The sequence below is a fragment of the Lynx rufus genome, unplaced genomic scaffold, assembly GCF_022079265.1.
Source record: "Lynx rufus isolate CCGP_SWC_20201006 ecotype Redwood Valley unplaced genomic scaffold, mLynRuf1.p SCAF_5, whole genome shotgun sequence".
Classification (NCBI taxonomy): domain Eukaryota; kingdom Metazoa; phylum Chordata; class Mammalia; order Carnivora; family Felidae; genus Lynx; species Lynx rufus.
This window is the reverse complement of record NW_025814867.1, coordinates 110,591,537-110,613,360: the sequence shown is the minus strand read 5'-3', so window position 1 is coordinate 110,613,360 and position 21,824 is coordinate 110,591,537. Positions and strand designations below refer to the sequence as shown.

The 21,824-nt window shown below is 36.2% G+C and overlaps 1 protein-coding gene across 1 annotated transcript in view; it reads left to right on the top strand.

Annotated features, from left to right (window-relative positions):
* ADGRG7 (adhesion G protein-coupled receptor G7) overlaps nt 1-19,538 on the top strand; it is a 70,658-nt gene extending 51,120 nt beyond the window's left edge. Inside the window, exons 14-16 of the mRNA XM_047098734.1 lie at nt 6,288-6,443; nt 8,498-8,654; nt 19,278-19,538. Of these exons, the coding sequence (XP_046954690.1) occupies nt 6,288-6,443; nt 8,498-8,654; nt 19,278-19,538 (574 nt within the window). The remainder of the gene's footprint in view (nt 1-6,287; nt 6,444-8,497; nt 8,655-19,277) is intronic.
* Nucleotides 19,539-21,824: the final 2,286 nt, after the last annotated feature.

The window sequence follows — 21,824 nt, the reverse complement described above, 5'->3', positions numbered from 1 at the left end:
GAAATTCTTTTCAGGTGAATGCTGCATATGATAGAGCTGTCTTCATGGTATGTTTTCTGGCAAAATCACCATGGAATTAAACAGTTCATCTGAGGTCCACTTGTGATGCTCTCCAGACCTCAGGTCCATAGCTATTTGTCAGATCAGCCTCCATTGTGTGCTCTCCAATCTTAATTCGAGAAATTCCACTCCATACCTAAAAGGGTTAGTCTGACTGTAGGAACCATCCTCTCTTAGACAGCCTATTTCTCAAATCTGAGTTATTAAACCCAGAATAACAATAGGAAAGGCTATTATGAGAAGAGATTAAGCACGACTCTCTCTCCAGGAAGGACAAAGGAAAGAGGGGGTGAGGAGTCCTGTCTTAGTGCACACTTCCTGACGACCATGGGTATCTAAGCCTATTTCCCTTCCAGGTCTCCCCAGTGGTATGAGGTGGCTGAGAAGTCCTGCGTACATTTATAGGCACACACGCACACACACACATTCACACACACACACACACACACACACACACACACACACAGATCTATAGTACAAATAGTAATCCTCAGAAATTGTATTGTCAAAAGTAGAAAAAACTCAAGACTCAGGTAAGGAAAAATATATATATGTATATATATTTGTATATGTATATGTATTTGTCAAATTGTTTCATAATTAACAAGTCTGCCTTTATCCAATAGATGTGTATTGTTCATTTTCTTTCTCTATCCTTTCTTCCCCTCTTAAGCTGTGTTTCTCTAGACTGCCTAGATAAGAAGTGTGTTCATCTTTTTCACTTAAAACTTTTGATAGCCACTTGCAGTGTGCCTGGTGGCTCAGCCAGTTAAGTGCCCAACTTTGTCTCAGGTCATGATCTCACAGCTCGTGAGTTTGAGCCCTGCATTGGGCTCTGTGCTGACAGCTCACTCTCTCTCTCTCTCAAAAATAAATAAATGTTAAAAAATATTTTTTAAAAATAAAACTTTTGATAGCCGCTTGCTTTGTCACCAAGTTGCTTCTAGAGATTTGAAATCCTTCCTCTCAGAAGGATTTCATTAAATTCTCAGCCAAGTGCTCTCCTGTTTCTTCTGTGAATGGCAGGAGGGTTGGCCTCCAGTTACACATGAAAGGAAAGCCTAAAATCCTGAAGATAAACTTGCTCACTCTCACCATTTTATTTAAGGATAGACCTATTCTATCTGTTAATGGATGAAGGCACTCCTTTTTATTTTTTAATTCATTACAGAGATTTGAACATCTTCCCAGTTTCCTTCTAGGTCATTTGGATTAGAAATAAGTTTCTAATAATTTAAAATATAACAAATTACAATGCAAAACAGTTTAGAAATCCTCTGACATGTATAATAATGGTGTTTTGCCCGCAGGGGAAAGAAAACATACATTAACTAAATGCCAGGGAGTCTTAAATTATTTTGTTAATAATAATGCCCACCTGGGGCGCCTGGGTGGCTCAGTCAGTTAAACATCTGACTTTGGCTCAGGTCATGATCTCACGGTTTTGAGTTGGAGCCCCGCATCAGGCTCTGTGCTGACAACTCAGAGCCTGGAGCCTGCTTCAGATTCTGTCTCCCCTCTCTCTGCCCCTCCCCCACTTGCACTCTGTCTTTTCTCTCTCTCTCTCTCTCAAAAATAAACATTAAAAAAATAATAGCGCCCACCTGACACCTCCACTTGGGTGTCCAATGGGATGTCTTCTGGTCTTCACTCCCTAACCTGCTCTTCTTATCATTTTCCCCATCTCACTAATGGTAAACTCCATCCTTCTAGGTACTCAGGCCAAAGAACTTGGAATCACTCTTAATTCTCCTACATCTCACATCCAACCTGTAAATAAATCCTTTGCTTTACTTTAAATATATTGGGAATCAGACTCTTTCCTAACATCTCCTCTCCTGGTCCAAGTCACCAGATTATTGTAATAGACTCCTAGGTGATTTCCTACTCTTGTGTATCCTCTTCTATTATCCCTGCATCTAGCTAGAGTAATACTTCCAGATCTCAAGACAGATCATGTCAGGTTTCTCCTTCTCATCAAGAGTACATGCAACAAATGGGGCGCCTGGGTGGCGCAGTCGGTTGAGCGTCCGACTTCAGCCAGGTCACGATCTCGCGGTCCGTGAGTTCGAGCCCCGCATCAGGCTCTGGGGCTGACGGCTCAGAGCCTGGGGCCTGGTTCCGATTCTGTGTCTCCCTCTCTCTCTGCCCCTCCCCCGTTCATGCTCTGTCTCTCTCTGTCCCAAAAATAAATAAACGTTGAAAAAAAGAGTACATGCAACAACTGATAAAGCCATAACATAATTTGCATCTTTTCACTAATGCCATCTACATACTATGTCTAGCTGCACTAGATTCTTTGCTATTCCTTCAGTTCTCAAATCAGGGCCTTTGCACTTGCTGTTCCCTCTGCCTAGAACACCCTCCCCCTTATCTACTTCAGATCTTTGCTGAAAGAAATATCACTTTTTTCCATAATGCTTTTTCTGACAACTCTATTTAATTTGAAATCCTCCCCCCCAACACATATACATACACATACACATAGTAATACCTACTCTCATTACCTGCTTTATTTTTCTCCATAGCACTGGTAACCATCTGACACAGTGTATATTTTATTTGTTAGTTTTATGTATTCCTCTCCTTCAAAATCACTAAAAAAAGGAATTTTTATTTTTTAATTTTTTTCATCATGGTAAGTGTGCTCTTTAATCCCCATCACCTATTTCACCCATCCCCCCCCCACCTCCCCTCTTGTAATCATCAGTTTGTTCTTTGTAGTTAAGAGTCTGTTTCTTGGTTTGTCTCTCTCTCTCTTTTTCCTTTGCTCATTTGTTTCATTTCTTAAATTCCACATATGAGTGAGATCATATGGTATTTGTTTTTGTCTGACTTATTTTCCTTAGCATTATACTCTCTATCTCCATCCATTGTTGCAAATGGCAAGATTTCATTCTTTTTTTATGGCTGAATAATATTCCATTGTGTGTGTGTGTGTGTGTGTGACATCTTTATCCATTCATCTGTCGATGGACCCTTGGGCTGCTTCCATAGTTTGCTATTGTAAATAATGCTTCAATAGACATGGATATACATGTATCTTTTTGAATTAGTCATTTTGTATTTTTTGGGTAAATACCCAGTGGTGCAATTGCTGGGATTGTAGGGAAGTTCTATTTTTATTTTTTTGAGGAACCCCCGTATTGTTTTCCATAGTGGCTGTTCCAGCTTGCATTCCTGGTTCTTTAAATTTAACAAAGAGGGTTCCTTTTTCTCCGTACCCTTGCCTGTACACTTGCCAACACTTGCTGTTTCTTGTGTTTTGTTTTTAGCCATTCTGACAGGCATGAGGTGGTATCTCATTGTAGTTTTGATTTGCAATTCCCTCATGATGAGTGATATTGAACATCTTTCGTGTGTCTGTTGGCCATCTGGATGTCTTCTTTGGAGAAATGTCTTTTCATGTCTTCTGACCATTTTTAATTGGATTATTTGTTTTACAGATATTGAGTTGTATCAGTTCTTTACATATTTTGGATAGTAACCCTTTATCGGATACGTCATTTGCAAATATCTTCTCCCATTCAGTAGGTTGCCTTATAGTTGTGTTGATTGTTTCCATTACTGTGCAGAAACTTTTTGCTTTGGTATAGTCCTAACAGTTTATTTTTGCTTTTATTTTCATAGCCTAAGGAGATATATGTAGGGAAATGTGTCTGTCGCCAATGTTAGAGACATTACTGCCTGTGCTCTCTTCAAGGGTTGTTATATTTTAGGCTTCACATATAGGTCTTTCATCCATTTTGAGTTTGTTTTTGTGCATGGTAAGATACAATGGTCCAGTTTCATTCTTTTGCATGTAACTGTCCAGTTTTCCTAACATCATTTATTAAAGATACTGTCTTTCTCCCATTGTATATTCATTCCTTCTTTGTTGAAGATTAATTTACCATATAATTGTGGGTTTATTTCTGGGCTTTCTAGTCTATTTAATTGATCTGTGTGTCTGTTTTTATGCCAGTACTATACTGTTTTAAAGTACCACTTTATAATATAACTTGATGTCTGGAATTGTGATACCTCCAGTTTTGTCTTTCTTTTTCAAATTTGCTTTGGCTATTTGAGGTCTTTTGTGGTTCCATACAAATTTTAGGATTGTTTTAGTTCTATGAAAAATGCTATTAGTATTTGTTGTAGACTCTAAGCCTAAAGTTCTCTCTTGTTCAGCAAGAGAGTGGATGCAGGATTAAAAGTGAGAGATGGCTAATGTCTGGGAAAAGACAAGTGCTCCGAATAAGAGTGCTTGCCCCGTATTTATTAAGATCAGAAGACTTACAAATGTGATGGACATGTACAAAGAGACAATGAATTTGTGAACATTAACGCATGGGCATGAGGGAAAGGGGGTTTTGAAGATATACAGTGTTAGGAGTTTGGGTCAATATGAAACAAAATCCTGGTGCCGGGCAGATGGGCAGGAGGTTGTTAACAGCAGACATGAGGCACCGTGTCTGTTTATCTTAACCAGTGTAGGGGATAAAACAGATAGAGCAAGTAACCTCAGGGTTAACAAGGCACCTTTTCTTTTGCTAATCACCTCCACTCTGAGCAGCTTCACCCACATCAGGTCTATAGTCCTAGGTACCTGTTTACCTGATTTGGTCCTTTCTTTCTGTGAAAGCAGCTTTCTCTTCCCAGTTATAGTACTAAATTGGGGGGCATTTTTGCCCTGAATACCTAACCTTGCTTACCAGATATACCTTTGTATAGGGGCCTTTGCCCCCCCAATTCTGGTGGCTTTGCCCCCCTACTCTATTTTGGGGGCCTTAGCCCCCCTTCTCTATCCTTATTCACCTAATCTTATTTACCCAAACTTGGGTGTGAGAATCCTATGGCTTTGTAATTCTTTATGCCTTGTTAACCCATTGGTGCAAGCCCAGGGAGTTTCTAAGCTTATTTCCCACAGTATTTTGATAGGGATTGCATTAAATCTGAAGATTGCTTTGAGTAGTATAGACATTTTAATAATATATTTTTTTCCAATCCATGAGCATAGAATGTCTTTCCATCTCTTTGTGTCATCTTGAATTTCTTTCATCAGTGTTTTATAGTTTTTGGAGTACAGGTCTTTCACCTCTTTGGTTAAGTTTATTCCTAGACATTTTCTTGTTTTTGGTGCAATTGTAAATGACATTGTTTTCTTAGTTTCACTTTCTGCTGCTTAATTATTAGGGTATAGGAATGCAACAGATTTCTGTACATTGATTTCATTTCCTGCAACTTGACTGAATTCATTTATCAGTTCTTTTGGTGGAGTTTTTAGAGTTTTCTATATACAGTATCATGTCATACAGAAAGAATATTTGGATTATTTTGTGGTTCACTTCTAATATCTGATATCTAGAACAATGTCTGCCACATAGCATGTGTTCTATAAATACTTATTACATAAATGAATTCATTCTTACAACAATGCCAGGAAGTGATTACTATACTTCATAGATGAGAAAAAACATCACCAAAACCACCATCACTAATTGTAACAGTAACAAAAAAAAAACAAAACAAAACAGATGCAGTAAGGTTAAATAACTATTAAAATATTTTTATAAAGTAAGAAACTATGTAAATAATTTATGGTATAACAAAATAATGGAGCAGTATGTAGCTATAAAAAGTAATGAGAACAATCTTTATAATCTCATCTGGAGTTATCTCCAAGAGATGTTGTTAAGTAAGGTATAGAAGTATCATATGTTATGATTTGTTTAAAAATCAGAAAAAACAATTGATGGTTTATGCATAGCCTAAATCTGGAAGAATACACAAGAAACATTGATTAACACTGGAGATAGAAACTAGGTGAGAAGGGATAGTTGTAGGAGGGATGGTTGTAGGGGTAGTTGTCTTTCTCTGATTATTTGTACCTTTAAAATTTTGAACCATTCGATCTCCTACATGTTCAAGAATGAAATAAAACAATAACTTCCCTAAAGTCAGACATCTAGTAAGTGATAGAGCGACATGTAAATTTGGTCTGCCTGACTGAAAAGCCATTTTCTTTCCACTAGCCCATACATCAAGAAATACAGCAGAACTAATCCGTTTCATTTTTTTTTCTAGTGGTTGAATTCTTGAAAGGCATTTCAAATATATGGAATGCGAAGCAATATTGGCTTTTAGCAGTTCTTTCAGTAAAATGAATGTCAGTAACGTTAATAACATAGAGAACCAGTATGTATAGCTTTTGTAGTCTACTAAAATTATTTTTTTTCTCTCCATAGCTGCTGGCTGGCAGTTCCAGATAAAAAAGATCTTATAACTAGTCCATTTTTATGGTCATTCGTCTTACCTGTGACTATTATCCTCATCAACAATATTGTTATATTTATTATCATCATAGTCAAAGTGATATGGAAGAATAATCGCAATCTGACAAGGTAAGATTACCAATTATGGGAAACTTCAGGCATGACTCATCTGATACATAATACAGCACTTTAATATGCCTACAGTTCCCCAAAGAGTTTTCAGACTCTGGTACAATGGCAAGGATACGTGGTTTGCAAGGCAGATTTTCTTTTAAACTTTGTCTCAGAAAGTAAATCTTCCCCTCATCTTCCAACAATGTATTACATAACACACTTTTGTGCTATATGAGCCCAACTAAAAACTAAACCCAAAGACTTCAAGAAAAAAAAATTTTCTCTCCCAGTCTCAAATATTCAAGAAATAAGATTTGGATAATTAGAGAAGTTGGAAGATTGTGAGGAGATGCTGGTAACTAGAGCTACAGGCTATATTTACATGTGTTTCTTGAATCTGAGTATGGCTTTGTTTTTAAAATTCATTTAAAACATATAAAATTGGGAGATTTCACTTAAAAATTGTATTTTCTCTTGAAAATATTGGAGCATCTGGAAACATTGGGTCCACATTTCCTGCAGGGGGGACATATGCTCCCTGGATTCTCTGGATTATCAATTCCCATGTATACTGCTTCTCTCCTTTCTGTAACCTTTCTGACTCCAATAAGCTTTTTCACTGTCATCCCTGGTAAACAAAACAGCTTTCAGTTGGAGAGACAAATAACAGAAACTGTTAAACAAATATACTGTCCATCCCCACCTCCCAACAATGCAGATTGGTTAGAACACAGTGCTAATGAAGCCATGAACCCAGCAGGTTTAATTTTACAAGACTGTGTTTATCACCAGTACATTTACTATAAGCACATCTGTGAGTTTTGTTGGTCACTGAATGGATCCATTTGGTATGCACATATGGGTGAAAACTGTCATTAGTGGGAATATCATCTTAAATATGTGCTTTATTGATCAAGAGTAAGTATCATCTTTCCTATATGAATGATAGTCCACATTGAGAGGAAATGTGGGGGGAAAAGACTATCACTGATAATCTTTCAAATCTTTATTTTACTGGTAATGAAGAAAAATCTTGGTAAAATCTTCTTAGTCTAATTGCATATTAGTTATATTTGCTTTGTACAAAACGGTATCATTTTGGCCATGGACAGCAACAAATGTGTATCTCTAATTTTGACTGGTAGATCATTGTTCTTAAGTTGGCTTAGTTACAGTGAAAATCAGGTCACAGTTTAATTGCTTAACAAACTATCTTTCATTGTATCCGTTAGCTTTTGCTGCATAACAAACCACCCCAAACTTAGTGGCTTAGAGTGACAAATATTTACTATTTGTCATAAATTTGAATGTTGATCAGGTGGTTTTTCTGGTCTTGAATGGCTTGAATATGGATGGATGATCTAAGATGACTTATTTTTATGCCTGATGGTGTTTGGTTGGTTGGTTTTGAGTGAGAGCTGCTCAGCTGGGAAAACTAAGCTTTGCTCCATGTGGTCTCTCATCATCAATTAGGCCAGTCTATGCTTCTTGACATAGTGAAGTTAGGATTCCAAAGAGCAATAAAAAAAGGCCGGCTCTACTGAGCAAAATGCATTCAAGCTTCTGCTTGTGGAACAATTGCTAACATCCCACTAGTAAGTCATATGGCTGAGCCCAGATTCCTACATTTCTACATTGTAATAACCTGTCATTCCCGTATCAACCTGCATCATGGGAAAGTCCCAGATGTTCAGAAAAGGATTGCTCACTGGCTGATCCACAAAGTAATTACCAAAATAAAATTCCTTTACAAAGAAAACATTGGTATTTTTGTGTGTGAAATTTCACACACAGTAGTACTGTGTGTGACTGCAGTAGTATTTAAGGGACTGTTTACGCCTGAGCTTTTAAGCAGGTATCACGTTCTTTACAAATAAAGCTTGCTAAATCATATGTTATCTGGACATAGGTCTAATATGCTTTTTCCACCTAATGCATAATATTGTTAAATAGTGTGTATGGACAGCTGAATATGTATTCTCAATTAGAGGGTAAACATGGTATTAATAAATAAAATTATATTAGTAAGTAAAAATCTCATATTTTCTTTCTTGCTTTCTCTTACCTAGCACAAAAAAGGTTTCATCCCTAAAGAAGATTCTTAGTATGTTATCAATTGCAGTTGTTTTTGGAATTACCTGGATTCTGGCATACCTTATGCTAATTGATAATGATGTCATCAGGACTGTCTTCAGCTACATGTTCTGCCTTTTCAACACTACTCAGGTATGGTGTGGGTTAGTCTGAAAGTAGCACACCATGCAGTGGTGGAGATGACATCACCCTGGACTAAACTGAAGTTTTCTTCTTTTGAAACCCCTGAAGGTCATTGTTTATTACATTTTAGGAGACTCTGTTTTTAGTACATCTTGAAGGAAGAGGAAAGAAATCTCTTTATGACCTACCTATTGTGTCCTTTCCTGGATGGAGTTTATAGAATATAATTATAGTAGGGTTGGACCACGTTATTTTCTCTTCTCTAAGCAGAAGAAATTTTGTACAGCAATTGGCTTGGCAAACACTTCTGATTCCTGTCTCCCAGGCAATAGGTTCACGACAGCTCCTCACCATGGTTGACAAGGACAATGTTACAGTTATTGCTGGAGCTTAGATCCCTGTGGGATTGGCTGAATTTTTTCTTTCTCTCTGTTTTCTAACAATTTTATAAGATTATGTGTGTTATCTTAAAAAAAAACCTTTATTGTGGAATAATTGGGAATAATTGACAGATATAATTGCATTTATTTATTTGTTTATTTATTTATTTATTTTAAATATAATTTATTGTCAAGTTAGCTAACATACAGTATATACAGTGTGCTCTTGGTTTTGGGGGGTATTTTCCTGTGGTTCATTGCTTACATACAACGCCTAGTGCTCATCCCAACAAGTGCCCTCCTCAGTGCCCATCACCCATTTTCCCCTTTCCCCCACTCCCTCATCAACCCTCAGATTGTTCTCTGTATTTAAGAGTGTCTTATGGTTTGCCCCCTTCCCCCTCTGTAACTATTTTTTTTTCACCTTCCCTTTCCCCATGGTCTTCTGTTAAGTTTCTCGAGATTCACATATGAGTGAAAACATATGATATCTCTCTTTCTCTGACTGGCTTATTTCACTCAGCATGATACCTTCCAGTCCCATCCACGATGCTGCAAATAGCATGATTTCATTGCCAAGTAGTATTCCATTGTATATATAAATCACATCTTCTTTATCCATTCATCAGTTGATGGACATTTAGGCTCTTTCCTTAATTTGGCTATTGTTGAAAGTGCTGCTATAAACATTAGGTACATGTGCCCATATGAATCAGCACTCCAATATCTTTTGGATAAATTTCTAGTAGTGCTATTGCTGGGTTGTAGGGTAGTTCTATTTTTAATTTTTTGAGGAACCTCCACACTGTTTTCCAGAGTGGCTACACCAGTATGCATTCCCACCAACATTGCAAGAGGGTTCCCTTTTCTCCATATCTTTGCTGTTGTTTCCTGAGTTGTTAATTTTAGCAACTCTGACCGGTGTGAGGTGGTATCTCAGTGTGGTTTTTTTTTTTAATTTTTTTTTTCAACGTTTATTTATTTTTGGGACAGAGAGAGACAGAGCATGAACGGGGGAGGGGCAGAGAGAGAGGGAGACACAGAATCGGAAACAGGCTCCAGGCTCCGAGCCATCAGCCCAGAGCCTGACGCGGGGCTCGAACTCCCGGACCGCGAGATCGTGACCTGGCTGAAGTCGGACGCTCAACCGACTGCGCCACCCAGGCGCCCCTCAGTGTGGTTTTGATTGTATTTCCCTGATGATGAGTGATATTGAGCATCTTTTCATGTGTCTGTTGGCCATCTGGATGTGTTCTTTGGAAAAGTGTCTATTCATGTCTTCTGCCCATTTCTTCACTGGATTATTCGTTTTTTGGGTGTTGAGTTTGGTAAGTTCTTTATAGATTTTGGATACTAACTCTTTATCTGGTATGTCATTTGCAAATATCTTTTCCCATTATGTGGGTTACCTTTTAGTTTTGCTGATTGTTTCCTTTGCAGTGCAGAAGCTTTTTATCTTGAATAGGTCCCAATAGTTCATTTTTATAATTGTATATATTTAAAGTGTATAACATGATTTGATATACATATACATTATTGAATGATTGCCAAGATCAAAATAATTAAAACATCTATCACCTCCCATAGTTGTTGAGGATTTTGGCATCTATGTTCATCAAGGATATTGGCCTGCAATTTTCTTTCCAGCAGTGTCCTTGTCTGGCTTAGTATCAGGGTAATGTTGACCTTGTTAAATGAGTTTGGAGGTATTCTATCCTCTTCAGCTTTTTGGAAGAGTTTAAGAGGAATTAATATTAATTATTTTTTAAATGTGTGGTGGAATTCATCTGTGAGGTAATCAGGTCCTGGACTTTTCTTTATTAGGAAGCTTTTGATTATTTATTCAATATTCTTGCTTGCTATTGGTCTATTTAGTTTTTCTGTTATTTCATTATTCAGTCTTGGTAAGTTCTGTGTGAATTTTTTATTTCATTTCTTTTAAATTTATTGATGATGGTTTTATGGACATGAATTGCTATATCTTGATAAAACATTTACCCTTGAAAGGAATGTGCATTGTGTAGTTGGGTGTAGTGTCCTAAAAATGTCAGTAGGGTTAAGATGATTTTTAGTATTGTACAGATTTTCTATCCTTACCAATATTTTTTCCTGTTTTTCTCAATTGCTGAAAGAGGTGCATTAAAATCTCTAACTGTGATTGTGGATTTGTCTATTTTGCCTTTAATTCTGTCAATATGCTTCACATATTTTAAAGTTCTGCTATTAGATGGATATACATTTATTATTGTGATGTCTTCTGAGGGAATCGACTGTCCTTTGGAAATGTCCATCTATAACTCTGAAAGTACTCTTTGTTGTGACATCTACTTTATCTGATATTCAGCCTTCTTGTATATATTGGATTAATGGGGTATATATTTTTTTAATATATTCACTTTCAACCTATCTGTGCTTTTACATTAAAAGTATGTATCTTGTAGATAGCAAATAAGCAGGTATTACCCTTTTGTTCATCCTGATAATCTCTGTCTTTTAAGTAACATTTAGTCTATTTAGAGATGATGTAATTATTAATATGGGTGAATTTATATGTACCATTTTGCCATTTGTTTTCTGTTGCCATTTTAAGTGTTTTATTCTTCTGTTTGCCTTCATTTTTGAAGGATACTATCATTGAATATGGAATTATGGGTTGAAAAATTTTTTCACTTTTATGAAGTATTATGAAGAAGTCATTTCACAAACCTGCTCTAGTTTCTAATGGGACACACTCAGTGTTTCATATTCCCGCCCCCCCCTCCCCCCCATCTATGTAACGCTTTATTTTCCTCTGGTTGCTTTCAGGATTCTCTTTATCTTTGATTTTCAGCATTTTCACTAGGATATGCCCAGGTATTATTTTCTTTGCATTCATTCTGCTTGGGATTGCTGAGTTCCTAGAATCTGTTTATTTAGATCTTTCACCAAACTTGAGGAATTTTTGAACTTTATTTTTTCAAATACTTTTTCTACCCTGTTATTTTACTTTTCTCTTTTTTGGGAGTTTAATCATATATGTTAGACCATCTGATATTGTTCCACAGGTTCCTGAGCTGTTTATTCTTTGTCATTCTTTATTCTTGCTGTTCATCAGATAGGATTATCTTAGTGATCCATCTTCAAGGACATTGATTTTATCTTTAATCATTTCCAGTCTTCTGTTAACTCTATTTAGTGATTTTTATTTCAGATACTGTATTTTTTTCATTTCAGAATTTTTATCTTATAATTTTTAATAGGTTTTATTTTGATGATTTTCTTAATTTTTGGCTCATAATTCAGTACATTTTCTTTTACAACTTTACGTGTATTGTCATAACACTTTAAAATCTTTGTCTGCTAACTCTAACATCTGGGTCATTTTAGTCAATCTCTACTGATTATCTTTTTGTTTACTATGAGCCTTGTTTTCCTGTTTCTTTATATGTCTAGTAATTTTGGTTGTTTCCTGGACATTATAAATAATACACTGCAGCAACTCTGCATTCTGTTTTATTCCTACCAAGAATGGACTTAGCATATAATTAGCTTAGCTAGACTAAAACTGAAAACTATCTCTCCTAGGGTGGACAACAGCTGAAATCTCTATGTAGTCTTTTTTAGCCATAGACAGACTTCTTAGTGTTTACTCTATGCATTTACAGTTTATAGGTAATTAGAGATTTGGGTAGAATTTATAAACAGAATCTGGAGCTCCCCTTCTCTGTTTCCTCCTGGATATTCTGAATATTCTTCCTTATTTTTCAGATGTTGTAGTTGCCCTAAATCCTGTCCTCCAATTCTTCAACCTAATAAGACTGCCTATTTTAACCCCTCATTTAGTCATCCTGTGTGGGGCTGATCAGAGTGTGCTTTCTGGCAGAAAGATATTAAAAAACCACACATAACAGGACTCCTACCCAGTTATAGTTCCTTTTTTCTTAAATGTAGATTCTCCTTCCAGTTTCAAACTGCTTTTATTTGTCCTTCAGTGTCTTCAGGTAGGTTTTAAAAAATATTTTGTTCAGAGTTTGTAGTTTTTATCTTCATGAGGGTTGATTTAATAAAAGAAGAACCTTATGAAGTTGTTTTTGTGACATAATTATACATAAGACTAAAGGTGCTTTTATTCCTTGAGTCTTATCTCAAGTATATATTTAATTATAAATCTTTTAAAAAACATTGCATTTATATTTTGTATTAAAATCGGAGATGAAGATTTATATTCTTTTTCTTTTTTGAAAGTCATTCTATTAGTATTTTGGGAGAATCTACTGTAAGAAGGATTATGGTGATCTTTTGATTTTTATCATGATAAAAATAGTGACATAAATGAACAAAAATGTTAGATTAAAAATGAAGATAATTCTGCTTGACCTTAGAGGATTTTTGTTTGTGTGTATGCATGCAGAATGTCAAACTCTAAGATAAAACAAGTATGCATTACTGAAAGACCTATCTTAAAATTTTTTTTAATGTTTATTTGTTTTGAGAGAGAGAGAGAGATAGAGAGCAAGCAGGGGAGGGACAGAGAGCGGGAGACAAGGAATCCCAAGCAGGCTGTGCACTGTCAGTGCAGAGCCTGGTGCAGGGCTCGAACTCATGACCCATGAGATCATGACCTGAGCTGAAATCAAGAGTTGGATGCTTAACCAACTGAGCCACCCAGGCACCCCTGAAAGACTTATCTTGAAATCAGAATTTCTCTCTGTGCATCTTAACTGTATGCCTTCTTTCATAGTGAACAATGACTTTTACTCTGATAAAAAATACTACCAGGACTTTTCCCTCTGTATATGAAATCTTGCTATTTGTATTCATACAATTTAATGCTGTATTTCATGTTCCTAGAAATTTATGGATGTTGTATATTTCTGATGCATTATATCTTTCATTGATATAACAAGGCACTCTCGGTCCCATTTTGCCTTGAAGTATGATTTTCTATGTATTAATGTAGCAACTTCTAATTTGTTTTTATTTGATCTTATCTACTTAGTTTTAATCTTTAAGCTTTCTATGTCACTTTGGTTTTGACTTACCTCATTTTAAATTCCATATATTTAGGGACACCTGGGTGTCTCAGTCGGGTAAGCGTCCATCCGACTTCAGTTCAGGTCATGATCTCACAGTTTGTGGATTTCATCGGGCCCTGTGAAGACAGCTTAGAGCCTGCAACCTGCTTCAGATTCTGTGTCTCCCTCTCTCTCTGTCTTTTCCCGCTTGCATGTGCTCTCTCTCTCACTCAAAAATAAAGATTTAAAAATTTTATAGATCCCATATATTTAGATTTGTGTTTTTTAAAATAATTTTCTCATTGTTTTTCCATTTTATTAAAAAAGTTAGTCTTTTACCTATTTAGCTAAATGTTAGCCATCAAAACTAATATGTTTGATTTTATTCTGTCTTATTTTCTTTTTTCACATCTATCCATTTCTTCCTATGTTTTATATTTACTGTGCTATATAAATTATGTATTCTTTTACTTAATCTCTAATTATTAGAATATTTTCCCTCTGTTAATTGTTATCTTTGTTTATTAAACATTACAATTTTGTAAGATATAATTTTCAATTTGCAGAATAAAACAATATGTATTGATTTCTTCCTTTTTAAGGTAATAACATTAATACAGTGTAGCTGCTTCCTGTCTCATGGTTTTATTGGCACAATTTAAAATTTACTCCGCAATTATTGTTGTTAAATTATAGCATCTACATTATTTTCTTTCATGAGCTATTTACAATGCTTGGATTATATTTGATAATGATCTCAACTGTATTTTCTTTTCTTTAAAAATATTTTTTATTGAGGTATAGTTGACATACTCAACTACATTTTCTTATACTTACATAGTTTCAATGCCTTTTGCTAGTCATTTTATATTGGAATGTCCTAATATTTAACTTTTAAATCTTTATGAATATCTCATTAATAGTATTATATTTTTGAATAACTGTTTAATGGGTAGTTGTAAATATATTTTTTTAATGTTTATTTTATTATTGAGAGAGAGAGACAGAGCATGAGCAGGAGAGGGGCAGAGAGAGAGGGAGACACAGAATCTGAAGCAGGCTTCAGGCTCTGAGCTGACATGGGGCTCGAACTCAAAGCCTGACACAAAGGCTCGAGCACAAAGCCTGACGTGGGGCTCGAACTCACGAACCACCAGATCATGACCTGAGCCGAAGTTGGACGCTCAACCAACTGAGCCACCCAGGTGCCCCAGGTAGTTAGTAAATATTAATGAGGACTTTGCTAACTGATACTTTTTCTTTGGGTACCATGACACATGAACCACAAATTAGCTTGGCATTTAATTCTTGGCAGTAATCTTTTTTTTATTTGAAATTCTGTAGACTTACTAAAATTTTATGTTGTACACAAAGGTTAAAATTCTTTCTTTTCCTTCTTCTTCTTTTTGGTTCTTCCCATTCTTATGCAATTCCTTAAAATTAAAAAAAAATTTTTGGACCCCTAGGAAGTTACAAAAATCATACAGAGAGTTCCTATGTACCCTTCATCCAGCTATGCCAATGACAACATCTTATACAACTATAATACATCAAACCCAAGAAATTGACATTGGTATAATCCACATAAATTATTTGCTTATAGGCTTTAAACTCTTAAAGTGATGACTTTAATTCTAGCTTTACTAATTTATTAAATAAATAAAAATATATAATTTATCAAATTAAATAGAATTATTGTAGTTTTGTAAGTTCATTTGTCCTCTTTCTTCTTGTACTCAGCAATGAACTTTTTATGTATACAAGTTTTATCTCCTTAACTAGGTTTTCAGTTCTCTCATGCAAGAAACATGCTTGTGTATCTTTCATAGTAGGTAACATCTTGCTTAATATCAGTATGGGCTATACTTGTCTAATATTTTGTGAAGACACTGCAGTGTTTGATGATTGTCTCATCACTGAAAGTAGTAACCACTGTGTGAAGTTGCCATCATGTTGGTTGTTTCTGGCCCTGGTCAAATATCGCTGAGGAGGCAAGTCTTTGATACAAAATGGAAACTATTGGAAAAGTATTAGATAAACTTGCCTGGACCACAAATGATAAAGTCTGTATAATGCAGTGTGAGAGCTGCTTGGATGTTTAAATTGCTACCACCATGTTTAATGTTTGTAAGCACCTCACCCTCTATCTGGTAGCCCTCTAGAGTGCCTTTTTATTAGTGCCTCAAACACTGGATGTGTGCCTGCCACTAAATCTAAATGGATATAAGGTAGTTTTTCACTGTTGTCAACACCCAGTGGAAATTCCTCAAGGGAAATAAATAGGATAAACTTAGTCGGTCTGGATTACCAATTGCCTTATGAGCTTGTTGTCTAGAGTGATGAGGAATTTAGAGAAGTACCAGAAAGAAGGTATAGTCAAGGATATTCTCTTCTCTGTGATATGAATGGCACATTACAACTAGAGGCTCATTACAAAATGTTAATAATGTCTAGTAAAACTGAGGGTGGCCATATAGCAAGAGCACTGAGCTTAAAGGAGAGTCAGGCTGTCTTCCAGCTTTACCATTAATGATTCATATGATTTTAGGAAAGTCATACAACCTTTCTGAGTGACATATGTAAGATATAAAATGGAGGAGGGTGTTAAAATTGATACTATGTTTTTCAAAGTGTGTCTGAATATTGCTTAGGTCAGAATTTACATAGTATGTTAAAATGCTTATTCCTGGGCCTCATCCCTTACCTAGTCAGTCAGAATCTACAAGGTAAGAACTAGAAATCTTCACTTTAAACAAGGGTTTGACTTTTATGTACACTAAAGTGAGTTGTTTATATGTAAGCCTCCCTCTAGATTTAGAATGCTATAATTCTAATGGACATTTACTATGTGCTATAAATATTACTTAAAAACACAATTTGATCTTTGTGCTAGTGAGAATTAGTTTGGTCCATGCATTTTGTCTTTTTCAATAACACCTTTGGGATTTTGGGAGTATAGAAATATTGGAATGCTACTCAGACAGAGTTTCACAGGATGGTGTCTTTATGAATTTTCCATGGTCTAGATCTTTTCCTCATTGTCGCATAACAAGAGATTCTATCCAGTCTTGTCTTTACCTTAGAATTTAAAGATGAAATAGTGTACTCCACAAAGAGGACCAGTTTTCTCATGTCTTCAAAATAAATCTCTCTTCCTTGAACAATCAGGATGGTCAGTGAACACTTTGTCCTTCTGAAACCTGTGTCCCTATGCATACTTCCTTGTGTCATCAAGGCCTGGCCCAGATAAGTAGGTACCACCTGTTGGATAACAATCAAGTTAACCTTCCTGCTTTTGGCCAGAGAACTGGTCTGTCTCTTGCCGATATGTATTGATTTTATTAGTTAACCTCTCAGAGTCTTTGGGTTATCTTACCACAGTACCAGAAGTCTCCTACCACAGTATTCATAGGATATGATTCTAGAAATAAATCCTAATAAGGCTTGGGCTCCAGAGATGCCAATCTGGAGACATGATGGATTTTTAAAAATAACTTTTAATTTTGAAATAGTGTAAAACAAGAAGTTGCAAAATAGTATAGCATTCCCACGCACTCTTTTCCCAGCTTTCACTAGTGATATCTTATATAACCCTGCTACGTTGTCAAAATCAAAAAGTGAACATTGGCACAATACTATTACTCAACTATAGATATTGTTTAAACTGTTATTTCCACAAAGGATATTAATGAGAAATTAACACAGGACTCTTAGATGCTATCATATACTTTATAATATCTTTCTATTGTAGTTACTAGCAAGAGGTTGAGTAGTATATTGGATAGAAGAATTTTGGAACCAAATGGAGTTGAGTTCAACTCCAGACTCTACTGACTAGTGGTTGGGTAATGTTAGGCAAGTTACTTAGTTTATCTGAGCTATAGTTTTCTCACTTAACATGAGGATAGTAAGGAGAGTAAGACTCATTTCATAGGGTTGGTGTTAGGATTAAATAATGAGGATTAAAGGAAAAGCAGTATCTGATACCAATAGGACTTCATGAAGTGGTAGTTTTTATTTTAAAAATGTACAGAAAATAGTACTCAGTCTTTTATGGACAAATTTCTCATGCACATCTGATCTTTATATGTAAAGGACAGAAAAGCAATGAATAGAAGTGCTTAAATTTTTTTATTTATTTATTTATTTTTTTTAGAACTGGAAGAATTAGGTAACCCGTAGTCAATCTGCCTCCTTCAGAAATAAAAAACCAAACAGGTTAGGAAAAGAACGAAATTACTCTGGTACACTCAAACGTAAAATATTTGGTCTTTGTCCTCAGTTCCTGACACACAGTTCCTAAAATCCTTGGAATCTTTGGAGTGATATGAGTTTCTTTTGTGTGCTAATGAATGACTGGTGGTCAGAGTCCCTAGAAAGCTTTAGGCTGGAGGCTTATTGCCAGAAAGACCAAACCTTGATTTGAAGCTTGGAACTTTCAGCCCCACCCCTCAACCTCCAGGAAAGGTAGAAGGGCAGGAGATTGAGTTGGTCACCAATGGCTAATGATTGAATTACCAGACTTGTGTAATGGAACCTCCATAATAAGCCCTAAATTAAGGGGTTTAGAGAGCTTCTGGGTTGGTGAACATATTGAAGTACTGGGAGGGTGGTGCACCTGGACAGAGAATGGAAGTGGAAGTTCCATGCCCCTCCCTCCACACCTTGTTCTATGATCTCTTCTATTTGGCTGCTCCTGGGTTGTATCCTTTATAATAAACAGGTAATAGTAAGTAAAGAGCTCTCCTGAGTTCTGTGAGTATTTCTAGAAAATTATCAAACCTGAAGTGGGGAGGTGGGTTATGGGAACCCCTGTCATGGTAGTCAAGTCAGACAGAAGTGTGGGTAATATGGGGACCCAATATTTGCTATTAGCATCTGAAGTGAAAGCAGTCATGGGACTGAGCCTTAACCTGTGGAATCTGACACTAACTCTGGGTTGTTAGTGTCAGAATTCAGTTGAATTGTAGGACTCCCAGTTGGTGTCAGGAAGAGAAAGAGCTTCTCGGTTACACAGCCAACATGTGGTAAACTGGAACCTGAATTCAAGTCTTCCAGTTCTCCTGCCTACATGTAGCATTTCATATATGAGAAGAACATCTTTTCAACAAAGTACACAACAGCTTGCAGATATAATCACTCAAGTTGGGGAGTTGTTGAGCATGATGAGAAGGGTGTCTGGCAGAGTAAAATAAATTGTTTCCCTGATTCTGTTATCTCAACACTGATCTAACATTAAACTTTTATTCTATCTCCAGGGATTGCAAATTTTTATCCTCTACACTGTCAGAACAAAAATCTTCCAGGATGAAGCTTCCAAAGTGTTGAAGTTGCTGTCACTATCCACTGGGAAAAAGAAGTCACTGCCATCAGTGACCTCACTGAGGCTGCGTGTGAGGATGTATAACATGCTCAGGTCATTTCCAGCCCTAAATGAACACTTTAGGCTGCTGGAACCATCTGTAATTACAGAAGAAACTACACTCTCTGAAAGTGACCAAGCAAACCCAAGCATCTAGACAGTAAAACTATTACTTTTTGTAATCCTCTTTTTATTCAACTCATTTTAAGTTTTGCTTATTCTGTTTCTTTTGTTTATTACTCAGTCCTCCCAGAAAGTCTCCCTCAGCATACTTTGCTCAAGGGTGAGAATCAGATAAAACCTGTTGTTTATTATCATCAGGGATAATAGATTTGGAAGTTTTTCTATTATTCAATAGATTCTTACCTGTATGAGGTGAAGAATTCTACCCAGCATTCAAGAGAATTTAAGATTATAATTGCTACTTATATCATAAAGTCTATGTGACAAACTTTGGTAAAACAAATTATTTTACAATTTAATGAAAAGGACATGAGAAGAAGGGTGCCTAGGTATCTCAGTTGGTTAAGCTTCTGACTCCTGGTTTCTGTCATGATCTCATAGCTTTGTGAGTGTGAGCCCCACATAAGACTCTGCACTAGCAGCATGACCTGCATAGGATTCTCTCTTTCCCTCTCTCTGTGCCCCTCCCCCACTTGCTCTGTCTCTCTCTCTCTCTCTCTCAAAATAAATAAATAAAACAAAAAACAAAATGACTCCTAATAAACACTGTATGGAATTGCTTGTATATATATATAATTCTTTTGATTTGTGAATATTTTAATTTATACTTTTATTCTTATACTTTTATTTCTACTTAATAATTTTGTACCAGTTTAATCTTTGGAAAAGGATTTTTTTTCTGTTTTGAAAAGGGATGTTTTTTTCAAAAGAGAGCATGTTATGTGACCAGAGGAAGTGGCTGTATAAGAAATGGGCAGTGAGGGGTGCCTGGGTGGCTCAGTTGGTTAAGCATCCAGCTTCATCCTAAGTCATGATCTTGGCACTCCCGAGTTCAAGCCCCGTGTCGGGCTCTGTGCTGACAGCTCAGAGCCTGGAACCTCTTTCAGATTCTGTGTCTCCCTGTCTCTCTCTCTCTCTCTTTCTCTCTCTGCCCTGCCCCTACTCGTGCTCTGTCTCTGTCTCTGTCTCAAAAATAAATAAACATTAAAAAAATTAAAAAGAGAAAAGGAATGGGCATTGAGACACAAAAATAAGAGCTCGTTACTAAAGTCTCTGTATATTTCCTTCTGGTTCTTGATACATCTATGTTTTTATTGATGAAGAGACACTGAGACTCCAAAGATGAGAAGTTAGTCACAATCATCACTTACAACTTTTCAAAGATTTAGCTGCTCCTGGAATTTCAAACACTTGAATTATGAAAGGCTTCCTGAATAAAAAAATGACCTCTACTAGGATGGGGAGCACTCCCACTGAACTTAGGAGATGCAGTCTTTGAATTGTGGTGTTCTGTTGTGTCATAAACTAGGCAACTGCGATGAGTGCACTGAACTAAGGGACTAACAAATGTCATGTGAGCTGTGACATACCCTTCTCATCACACCCTAGAGAACATGTGATTTTTTATAAAAATGGTTTTAAATGACTGTTGAACTCCTAGACTAGCTGAGAGCCTATCTCATCTGCAGAATAATTGAGACCTTACAGGGTAATGGGAAAAAGTAAAGGGAAGAGGATAAAGAAGAAAAGCAGTTCTCAGAAGTGAGTATTTTTAGTGCTGCTATAGTTATATCTCTAGATAGGGGCTGAACACTGGGAAAATTGAAAGATGTGGGTGACTGATTCTATATCCCCAAATTTATATTCAAATGAAAGTAAACCTTAAGTGAGGGCCACTTTAAAGTGAAAAAAAAAAATCACCAAAGAGCCTCATTTAGCCTCAGAGTGGAGTATGTGTGTTCTGTTGGCAATTTTGGTTTTCTTTTCACTTTAGTCTTCTTGGGAGTATAGCAAACAAAATTCCATGTAATCTTCCTGGAATGGCTGTACCAAAAAATGTGCAAACTTTACTTAAGTATTGTAGAGGATAACTTTACATACATATTGTGGAGAATAAGTTAGGCAGACATCGACGTTCATCCATCTACCCTGAAATCCTACCACTTGTAAATAATTCTACTGATTTAAACCTTTACCTCATGCAGTGGTCAGGAAGTTTAGTGGTAGAGATCAACTAAAAGTAGGTTAAGGGTCAAAGAGAATTTTATGACTCAATTAATTATAAAGTCCAAGGACTGAGTTGGTTTTAGGTGGGGTGACTATAAGCTCTACTTTGCCTGAGTCAGTCCTAATTTGTACCTGTTGTCCTGACTTATGTATTACTAGCAGCCCCTTTTCCTCTCAAGTGTCCTGGTTTAGAGAACAAAATATATGATGATACTAACTTTAGGTCTAGAGTTCAAAAGCAAGGAGTTCAAAG